The 12,195-nt window shown below is 38.0% G+C and overlaps 1 protein-coding gene across 1 annotated transcript; it reads right to left on the minus strand.

The window, feature by feature from the left end:
• Positions 1-993: 993 nt before the first annotated feature.
• On the minus strand, positions 994-11,592 carry LOC137278550 (peflin-like). The gene is made up of 5 exons (XM_067810983.1): positions 11,488-11,592; positions 9,551-9,716; positions 8,580-8,741; positions 4,889-5,032; positions 994-1,526 (listed from the first exon to the last, which is right to left on the minus strand). Exons 1-5 carry the CDS (start codon positions 11,506-11,508, stop codon positions 1,300-1,302), a joined length of 720 nt encoding a protein of 239 aa, XP_067667084.1. The 5' UTR covers positions 11,509-11,592; the 3' UTR covers positions 994-1,299.
• Positions 11,593-12,195: the final 603 nt, after the last annotated feature.

Below are 12,195 nucleotides of genomic sequence, written 5' to 3' on the forward strand. Positions count from 1 at the left end.
TTGAATCGAGATGAAAGAGCACCAGACTTATTTGTGGGTATTGGACTACAAAATAAAGATAGAAGACAATCAACAGTGAGTTTCTAAGATGTGCCCCATCACCAAAGATGAAATGACATGAAGGTTTTGAAACCGAACACATATCCTTTATTGAATATCTGTAACAGTACCTGTTATATTCCTTGTTGACCATGATACATTGCCATTCAGTTATGGAACATCCAAGGACATCTGTGTGTCAATGGACTGACACGTCACATCACTTCTGCTTGTTTTATCTAAGGAAGTCTTCTGTAACCAGGATTTGTTTTGTACAACTAATTCAAGCGAGTGTAACTTGTTACATAAAAAGCAGTCAAATTTGATTGTTTTTGTGCTCAGTGATTTTAGATAATTAAAGGTCACATGCAACATGAAACACAATTTTGCATATTCTGATACCTTTTGTTATGCTCTTACCAAAACAAATCATCAAAAATGCCAATTCAACCTATAAAGCTGAAAAAGAATGTAATGAAAAAAGAGCCGGTGAAATCAGAGTTCAAACGATTCACTAATTTTCCCCCAGTGCTGGGGGAAAAAGTGGTTTCAACAGGCATGCTGCGCTATGCTCTTAATGCATGTGCAGTGAATAGGTTCACAGAGCTTGAAACAGAATGCCTGCCTGGAATATGAGGTCGTGAGCAGTAGTCTAAGTTTGGTTGTGTATACAAACAAGACACCAGTATGTCTGCCTGCCTGTCTACTAATGACAATATGCAATGCACAACTTCAATCACTGACCACATGTAACTTATTGGGTTTATAAGCCATAAAAAAAGAGCTGGCTATGTGTATCGGCAAATGAACCAGTGGCCAATGACAAGGCGTCATTACACGTGAGTGCACACCCACCACCTCTGACAGGGTTCGTTATCGTGGCTGCTTCGTTTTAAGGCAGGTAAACCCTAGTACAAAATCAATTTTAATTTTGTTTATTTGTTTTTTTCACAATCACCCATGCATTTTATATATCATGAACAAGTGGTAAAACTGTGTTTCAGTTATGTTTGATTTTTTGGTTGCATGTGACCTTTAAGACGAAAGGGAACCGTGTATGCATGAGCAATGGCCCAAATATTACTTCATGTACTCTCTTTCAACCAGTTGCCTTCTGAAAGGTCATGGCTTGTTGCAATCACAAAGCAATTTCCAAACTGATTTACACTAAATCTTCTTTGTCATTGTTAAAGAATCACCAACTGTATTTCATCTTTGGCATGACTGACTCAAAGATTGCTTAAAAGATTGTTCTAGTAACTAGGGTTTATTCAAGACAGCCAAGGACAGAAAGTCTTCATAGCTAATATTAATGGATCCACTCATGTTTGTGTCTCGCTGCCTGAAGGCATCCGTCAAAGACTTCAGCATCACACAAGCCTGGATGAAGTTATCAAGTGTCAACTGCCTTCGCGCCTGAATATCAAATCTGTAGACGATCATGTTGACGAAGTTCATTGACAAATTATACCCCATCTGACTGAAAGCTGCAACAAAGATATTTGACAATCATTAGAACAACATCATCAAATGCCTCTGACATTTAAAAAACTTTTTAAAATTTAACAATAAGCTGCAAAACCAAAGACTCAGCAGATACAATCAACATGAAGAAAACTGTTAAAATGAGTGAGTGAGTGAGTTGAGTTTTACGCCGCACTCAGCAATATTCCAGCCATATGGTGGTGATTTGTAAATAATCAAGTCTGGACCAGACAATCCAGTGATCAAAAACATGAGCATCGATCTGCGCAGATGGGAACCAATGATATGTGTCAACCAAGTCAGCGAGTCTGACCACCCGATCCCGTTAGTCGCCTCTTATGACAAGCACAGTCGCCTTTTATGGCAAGCATGGGTTGCTGAAGGCCAATTCTACCCTGGGACTTTCACGGGTCTGTTTAAATTAGAGCACAGTATATCACCATGTGCCATGGGAAAACAATCATATACAAGACAGCCCAATGGAAATAATCCACAACTCTCTGACAGAAACCTATGAAAAGCAGATCCTGGCACAACTAAGGGAAGCAAGACTTCACAGAGATTTACTGAACATCCGACTACTGGAACATATTTTGGGGAAAGTTTTCAAGAATCAATGTAAACCATGAATTTCACATCTTAAGCATTTGGAAGTGGAATGCACAAGAAAAGCAAGATTCATGGATGTCACCTTCATTATTGAGAAGAACACCACATTTCATGCTTGAACCTTCATCACGGTGCAAGCACATAATCTGAAACTTCATGTTAATCACAATAATGAAGCTGACATCCATGAATTTTGCTTTTCTCATACATATCATCATCACATTCCTCAGATCACACTTACAGAATATAACATGCCTTTTTACACCTGTTATGGTATGTTCTTGCACAAAATAATACTTGTGGTAAAATGCTTCCATGGTGAACGATAAGAAATAAAATCAATTTCAGCTGTAAAAGTTTTGTATATCAGAATGTTTTAACTCCCTTGTAGGAGTTCAACAAGGCTGTATCCTAAGTCCCTTACTATTCAGTCTGTCTGTAAATCAACCTGAAGGAGATTTAATGCAGGACATTGAAGTACATGTATTCTTTTTGGAGTAGAGCTTCTGGAATTGTTTTTAATATTATGCTGATGATTCATGTTTGCTCTCTAATACGGTTATAGATTTACAGATGAAAAAGAATGTATTACCAAAATGCGTATGAAGGGTAAATTTTAGAAAAGCAGAGATGCTTATTTTCTGCAACGGTGGCATAATATAGAAGACCGAAAAATGGATACTTAATGATGTAATATCATCAACTTCAACCTACTATACTTATTAAGGTATTTTACTTTCTAATAGACTGTCTTGGTCAAAAGCAGAATAAATTCTTGTTCTTAAAGCTAGTAAAGCTCTTTTTCCAATCAAACAACTTCATTTCAAATTAAACAATCTTTGCCCTTCTGTTTCATTTCAAATGTTTGAAAGACAAATAAAATCAATTGTTTTCTAGTGATGAGAGGTATGGACGTTACCATGAATGAGTAAGCCCTAGAGAGATACCATGTACAGTTTTGGGAATATGTTCATATAACAAATATTGCCATCTTGGTTGAATGTGGTCATATTCAGTAGCTCAGTGTGCCTAGTGGCTGCACGGGTTGTGTATTCACCTGGGAGTTGAGATTGATAATGCAATGTGCTATTGAGATTGACATCCAGTGATTGAGGGGAAACAATACCAGCGCCTTGAGCATGCACTAGTGTTTGGATATGTGCGCTGTATAAATATCCTATATCCTATCCTATTTTATTATATTTTGGTGTAAATTATTTAGCATTGAAGAAAATAGATACCCTTAACAATGTTACCATATGCCAAAACAAAAGAATTAAAATGGACATAAATCATGGGCAAATGAAGATAAGAGACTAATCTGGTTATGTTTTAATTATGCATGTGATTTCCAGCATACTGTAATCACTGATTAATTTATGTCACATTTCATGCAGACGGTTAAAAATTGTTATTCTCAGTCTATTCTGCTCATGATAAATGACCGCTCTAGTTTAGATTTCTACTCTACCATTGCAAAAACTTTTAAGATGGAATCATACCTATTGACAACATGAAATAGAGATTTAAGAAAATATGTATCACTTTGAAGACTGGGTGAATAAAATATCATGAAGAATACTGGATCAAAAAGAAGGAATACCTAGAAAATCATGATTTTGTCCATTTCCTAAGAATATCGTAGAAGATGAGTAACAATTTATGCTTGAATGACCAATCTATAACAGGTCATAAAATACATGATGAATATTGAACATGAAAATAACAGTAGCTTATTAATTACTAAATATTCTTCAAAATGCCAACTTAATGCTGCACTCAGCTAAATTCCAGACATGTGGTAGAAGTCTGTGAATAATTGAGTCTGAACCAGTCAATACAGTGATTAACAGCATGAGCATTGCTCTAAGCCGTTGACAGTATATGGATATGAACATGTACATGTTATCAACATGTATATTTTTGAAGACCTGCTATACATATGTTGCTGTTGCTAACATAGCACCTTGTGTGTATACACGTTCTGTATCATGAAATTAATGTGAGCATTTTATTAATGCAAAAATGCATCTGTACTCTTCTTGCATTATCATAATGATACATTTCAGTCTAATATCCATTGAAGTTATTCATCAGTAAATTATGTAACAACAGCGGAAGTGTTGACACTAACCATTACACTGATACATATCATTTCCTCATTACCAAGATCCAGATCCAGAGTAGAATAGGTCTTCAGCAACCCATGCTTACTACAAAAGGTGACTATGCTTCTTGTAAGAATGAAGATTTTTATGGATATCAACTTCTTTATCATGAGAACACAATGTTTCGGAGTTAATGCTGATGAAGGAGTAAGCATTAACTCCGAAACGTTGTGTTCTCATAATAAAGAAGTTGATATCCATAACAGTTTTCATTCTTATGTATTTCACTTCTAAATGCTCTTCAAAGACATGCTTCTTGTATGAGGTGACTAACGGGACCAGTTGGCAGGCTCACATTCCATCATACCCCAACTGCGAAGATCGATTCTCATGTTGTTGATCACTGGATTGTCTGGACTCAGTTATTTAAAGACCACTGCCATATAGCTGGAAAGCTGGTGAGTGCAACATAAAACTAAGCTCACTTACTCACAATAATCAAAATCTATAAGTGGCCCAGGAAAAAAAGAGTCTTGAATTTACAGGTGAGTGGAAAGAAACCAAAAAAAGTGGCACTGAGCTGTGACAAGACATCTGGAAGTTGTGACAAGTCCCTGAATAGAATAGTACTTGGAACATTGACTCACCAGAGTGAAGCTCTTGAGCTTCAATAGCTCCTGAGCGATTGCCATCAAATCTTTCAAAGACCGATCTCCACTGCTGGATGTAGTTCCACAAGGCACTAAATTCATTCACGTCAATCGTTCCGCTCATATCACGGTCAAACATACCTGAAAAAACAGGTGGTAAATTTTTAGCCTATGGTCAAAGCATATGCCATGTGAGAGGTCAGCACAAAATAGTATCAATACATCTGAAGTCTACATTGATAGGAAAACTCTGTGGTATGGTGTGTATCAGACTGACAGTTATATGAGGACCTGTCATCAGAGGCCTACAGTAACATAAGGAGAAAATCAGTATCGTACTGTAGTGTGACAAACCACATCACGGGCCTACAATAGTGTGTGATGTGACAACCCATCTATTATGAGCCTACAATAATTAATGTGTAATATGACAACCCACCTATCAGGGGTCTACATTAATGAGTGATGACATAACCTACGCATCAGGAGCCTACACTAACGAGTGATAACATAATCCAGCAAACAGGAGCCTACACTAATGTGTGATGAGATAACCCACCTATGCGGAACCTACACTATTATCTTACCTTACACATAAATGTTGCTGTCTGATTGGCTGAGCGCTCTCCTGTTATTTTCAATGCACTCCATGTACAAGCAATGTGTGCTGCAATATACCCCACTGTCAATAGCAACTAATTCAGAACTTCGTGGTTGTTACTTTTTTATCATTAAATGACGCATGATGCTTGGAAATTACTGATGTTCTGAGAATGGAAATCAATGGAAGGGAGATAACTCTAAATCTGTTTTTCTTGTGTCATCCGCCAAATCTATGCCTATGAAAACACTTGACTCTCTTTCCAATGAAACAAATTTGACAAAATGTTCAAATGTAATCACTGCGCATATTAAGAAGGGGAATTACATCGCAGCGACTTTACTGAGACAATACGGGCAGGAAAAAACAGCAAGATTTGAATCGTTTGATTCACACAGGGTTGACTGAACTGTATGATCTGATACCCATGCTTCAGACCGTTCAAAATTAACATTGAGGTGTTCGGTAAGATAAATACATTGATCACCGGCTCTTCGGGGACCAATGAACAACTTACCATGTGTGATGAGTCAACTCACCTATCAGGCGCCTATACCAAAGAGTGATGAGATAACCCATCTATCAGGAGCCCATACCAGTGATGAGATAACCTTACTATCAGGAGCCTACACCAGTGTTGAGATAACCTACCTATCAGGGGCCTACACCAATGAGTGATGAGATAACCTACCTATCAGGAGCCGACACCAACGAGTAATGAGATAACCCATCTATCAGAAGCCTACACCAATGAGTGATGAGACGATCCACCTAGCAGGAGCTCAAACTAACAAGTGATGAGATAACCTACCTATCAGGAGCCTATACCAACGAGTGATGAGATAATCCACCTACCAGGAGCCTCCACTAGTGAGTGATGAGACAATCCACCTATCAGAAGCTCACACTAACGAGTGATGAGATAACCCACCTATCAGGCGAATGCTGTTGGGAGGGGAGACAACCCACCTATCAGAAGCCTTCACTAATGAGTGATGAGACAACCCACATATTAGGGGCCCACAACAGTGAGTTATGAGACAATCAGCAGTCCACAGAAGTATGTGATGAGACAATCAGGAGCTTCCTCAGAGCTCCAGATAAGCTTTTGGCCATGTGGGTATGATACACAAACTGAGTGGGCATTTCAAGTGGGTATCCATACTGTTAGATACCCTTTTTTCTCTTTAAAATACAAATATTCATTTCAAATAAGCATAACATGTGCAACATTGTTTACTCAATAATAAAATATGACAAAATCTCTCCAATAATGCTAAATTATAGCTAATAACTAATACAGCTTTATCCACTTGTGCTGTAAAATATAATGTGTGCCTTAGTCTACATCTGTTCTGGTGTAAAACAAGGTATCAAGATGGTGATAAGGTGATAAAAACAGCCCTGTCTTCACTCTAACAGTTATTCTCTAGACAAACCCTATTAGCATCATGTTGTTTCACTTCCAAGTTGTGAATAGCTAACGTTACAAGTTCATGGAAATATCAATAAAAATTTATCCTGATTGTGAATCACGAGACTTGCCTATTAATCCGTCTACCAGTCCCTTTAAAGGTCACATGCAACCAAAAAATCAAACATAATTAAAACACATTTATCACTTATTCATGACATATAATATACATTGCTGCTTTTGAAAAAACAAATTAACAAAATTATAAACTTACAATCGCGATTCAAAAGTGCAATATTTTGTACTTGGGCTTACTTCCCCCGAAACGAAGCCCTCGGGAGACCGAACCCAGTCATAGCGGGTGGATATGCACTCAAGTGTAACGACGACTTCCGATTGGCTGTTTCATTTGCTGATATGCTGAGGGTTCATTGTGTGTACAGAAAGATGATCTGTTTGATGGGCATTTTAGAAGTATAGCCAGTCACAAGAAAGTAAGATTCTTTATGGATAACAACTTCTTTTTGTGTACTTGATGCGTCGTTTCAGTATGGATTCATACACTGTTGTCAAACAAAATCATATACACTAAAAGAAGTCGTTATCCATGAAGAACGTATATAGAGATGTTGGGTTTGGAAAATACATGTTCCAAACAAAAATCATATCAGTAGAGATGGTAAACTACTGCGTGGCTGGAATCTGTCATTCGTCCAAGAACAAACCAGGACTTGAAACTGACAAGAGTTTGCACCGGTTTCTGTCAGATCCAGTCATCCGAAAAAAAATGAATGTCGTTTGTTTGCAACCCACAGACATAAAAACATGTCATGTGTATCACATGTGTATCTAATGTGGCAGACACGGGACTCGGGTGCATGAGTCATAAATCAACTTATTTTCTTTATGTCGTATAGTCTGATAGGTATTAAGTTCAAATTGCACGTGGTCAATGATTGAAGCTGTGTATTGCATGTTGTCTTTAGCAGACAGGCATACAGACATACAGGTGTGAATAAACCAGACACTGGACGCAGCGCAGCACAGCTGTTGAAACCAGTTTTCCCCCCAGCGCTGGGGGGAATTTAGTGAAACGTTTGAACTACAATTTCGCGGGCGTTTTTTTCATCACGTTTTTTTTCAACTTTAAAGGTTGAACTGGCATTTTTTATGATTTGTTTCGGTAAGTGCATACCAAAAGGTACCAGAATCTGCAAAGTTGTGTTTAACATTGCATGTGACCTTTAAGAAATTGTTTTTTGTTTGTAAAGCCTTAAAAAAATTAGACGTTTTACTTAAAGTTCGTGGAACCTTTTGACCACTCTTACTCCTGATCATTGATTTACTTACAGAAAGAACACAACTATTTGATTGGTTGATAATCTATCTCTGTTGCACATTTTAATTGTGTTAAAAATTATTCCAGATGTTCATAATTGTGAATATTTAGAGAAGGACAAACTTTGTTTGATTGGCTTGAAATGATATAATGAGCAACATGATTTTGATGTTTTGGGTAAAGATGCACTGTTGTCTGACAGAGCATAAACATATTTACTGTTTCTTTCATACACTACCATTCAGAATTCTTGCGTACTTTTCTATAGTGTATTTTACGCAAAATATGTAGCTTATCTGGAGCTCTGCTATTGCTGTGTATGCAGGCAACCCACCTATCATAAGCCTACAAGTTTCTGGGTTGAACTGAGTCCAGTTGCCATTTATGAGCGCTTGCTGCAATTCCAGTGCTGTAATCTTGCCTGACCGGTCTCTGTCAACTGACATGAACCACTGGTGCACCTGGGGGTCCATCCCGGGTGGGGGGGCACCAAAACCTGAAACATGGCAATCACTGCTGATCACAATTCACCGTCTACAAAAGACCTAAAATACTGTATACAGCTCAACTAAATCTGCTGTCAAGTTGTCCAAGAGAGGAATTTCCCACATTGTCTGCACAAGCTGGGCAATGTCATAAATTAATAATCAACAATGGGTGAAACAAAACAAAATGTGATCAAACTGCTAAGCTAGACAACATTTGGGATTTGTGTGAAAGAATATGCAGAACTTTTTGTAAGTACATGTATTTTGATTTCAGGGGCAGAGAAAATCTCTAATTTGCTTTAAGTAAAAGATGGAAAATGGAATTTATCACCCAAGACTGTGTTCCACAGGAGATATCGCTTCTGTGAGATCAGGTGACATCTCATAGGAGATATCATTTTGACAGTAGATTTTGCACAATGCCCTGACAATGCTATGACATCTTGAAGTTGATGACGTCACAATGCTATGAGATCACTGAACTGCAAATCTAATGGCAGTACTGTGTTCAGAGATGTACATTTTTCATTGTAAACTAATGAAGAATGATTTTGAATGATAAATAGAATTTCACCCTTGTGTCTACTGATATCAATTATATCAACACTCATTGATAAAGGTAACAAATAACCACAGCCAGCCTTGGATCTTTGTTACTGTAGCAACTCTTGCTGATATATTTGATATCAGTACTAGTAGACACTTGGGTGAGATTCTCTATATACTTTAATATTGGCTTAAGGTCATACACCAAGAAAGCATGGAACACTCTGATTGGTACAATTTATTGTAGAAGTAGTGTTTAACAGATTATTACCTGCTGGTGCACCACCCCCGTATGCGGGTTGTCCAGGGGCACCATAGCCTCCTGGAGGTGGAGCCCCACCCCCATATCCTGGTTGCCCTGGTGCTGGGTATCCACCAGGTCGTTGCTGTGCTGGCTGCTGCTGATATTGTGGGGCACCATATCCCCCTGGGGGGCCCTGCAACAGAAGATCAGTCCACGCAAACACTCATCAAAATCAGTACCAAGTGAACTACATATGTATATGGTTTCAGCATGACCATACTGCTTACGGATGGGGTGAATTTGTGTTCACATGTTAATGCCTAATCAGGAATAGAAGTGAACCAGAAACCTTTACTGGACAACATAAAGATAAACATATAGCAGGGAATGGAGACATCCCACAGAGGACATCCTGACAGCTTGCTGATGGGGCAAACCTTTTAGTCATGTGGACAAGGTGTCCAACTTCAGATTAGGTCTGTGGTTCAAATCCTAGCACTGAACTTGGAAATTTTATGGCCGCTACACTGGTGCCCAACCTGGGCGGGCATGTTCATATCAAATTTGAGCCAAATATGCCTCAGTAACCAACTATGTGGCCCAGAACATGCCTTGTGTTGATTGGGGAACATGACGTCATCCCATAGATGAAGTCTTTCTTGTCATCTTTCTGACGGGGTTAACCTCCTTGGTCATGTGGACAAGGCATCTGACTTTGGATCAGAAGGCCCATGGTTGGAATACTAGCATTCATTGGTTTCACATTAATTTTAGACTTGCTGTGCACATGTGCAAAGCGTGTAAAAATATCTGCTGTAAAACTTATGCTTTGGTTGTATATTTAACGATAGTGAAAATACACTCAAGATAAAATAATTAAATAAATAATTATTTACGTGTGACAACTGTTCATAGCTGACAAAATACATTGATCTGGATATGCTTTTCAATTATTGATGTCTTATTTTGGTTGCAGCTGCATCAGAAATGTGTTTTTTTTCGTTAGTTGTGAGAAGGGGATGTGCCGGAAGAACGGTGAGATATGTTTATACAAGAACTTATTGACATAAATATAACCTGTTTATTTCACTTCTCCTAAACTTTGGTTCATAAAAGAATTGAGTTAAGTCACATTCAACATAAAAATATATATTTGGTTTGATTTTTGTTTTCTTTAGAGTGTGGACACACTATCTGTAAAGAATATGACTAACGCGGAAGTTCACCAGTAGATGTTTTTAAATGCTCAGCACATACTTTTAAAAATAATGTGAAACTACCGAATGGAACTTGGGAATTTTATGGCAGCTGCATATATATAAAACAACCTTCGTTAAACACCAGAAATTCCTTCAACCTCAGTAAACTAATACATATGAGTTGAAACTAATACATATTCATGCTGATAAGATCTAGACTTAGGTTAAGGCTACATGGCTACAGTGTTGTATGTAAATTGAACATACCACTAAAACAATATGGATGAATAATATAATGTTTAACAAGAGTGCGTGAATGAGATATCTTAGATAAGACGCGTATGACAGTGCTGTTAAATGAGCCTTCAAAAACTGAACACGCCTTTTAGTATAAACCCAAGGGAGACGACTCTTGTTTGTGTAGTGCTTACAAATGAAACTCAAGTCTTCAACATCCAATGATTTCTCCCAAATGTCCGTATGACTGATCTTGCATTGTTGTGCACCCGGTTATCCTTTGAAAAGCGACTGTCTAAAGATTGGTAAGGGGATCGTGTGACTTCTCGTTGAAAAGATATCACAAGAATGTGCTCACTTCCTCGTAAGTTCTGATCATCGGGCGGTTTAACATAGAAGACAGTTAAGAGAGCCGTTCACAGATAAACCTAAAAGCTATAGCGATTCAACACTGTTTAGAAAATATTCCTACAACACATACACCGTCAAAAACACCAGAATAGTGGTCAATTACTAGCATTCGTTTACCTGTCCGTAAGGATAAGCCATCTTGGTTGTGTGTAAAGTTGTGAACTGTACTTGAAACGAATATTGAACATTTGGTGTAAATACAGGTCGTATTTCACAATAACGAAAGCTTGGTCATTGAGATTACACAATTTTGGTGTATGTAGGCGGGGCTTTTGTAAACATTGGTTGTGTCTACAATGTTAGATTGTGAAATATTGACAGAAGCCGCGAGGTGTTCAGACGTCACAACAAGGACATGACGTCATGTCCCTCGAGGACGAGCTCCGGTTACATATATATCTATCCAGTGTATCATTTGTAACCAACAAGACACCACATTTAAGAATTAAGACTAGATGTGAACCAATGTACTTATATATACAAGTATAGATGCAGTGTACCAAATGTTTCTCGACTAATCCCATGTACAAAAGCCCTGAAAACAAAGCGATGATTCAAGTTTTGATTGGTTGTAAGAGTGAGTGAGTTTAGTTCTTGTCTTGCGACAAGCTTATACAGGCCTTTTATGGCAAGCAGGAGTTGCTGAAGGCCTATTCTACCCAGGGACCTTCACTGGTCTGGTTGTAAGAAATAAAACGACCACGTGGAAAGGTATGACGTATATACCACATACAGTGTCAAGTCTACTGTAAAAGAAAACAAGCTCCCCATAGTTATAAGAAACTGCATGGTATGGTGGGTTACAGAAATACATGTATATGGAAG

This window comes from Haliotis asinina, chromosome 3 (genome assembly GCF_037392515.1).
Source record: "Haliotis asinina isolate JCU_RB_2024 chromosome 3, JCU_Hal_asi_v2, whole genome shotgun sequence".
Classification (NCBI taxonomy): Eukaryota; Metazoa; Mollusca; class Gastropoda; order Lepetellida; family Haliotidae; genus Haliotis; species Haliotis asinina.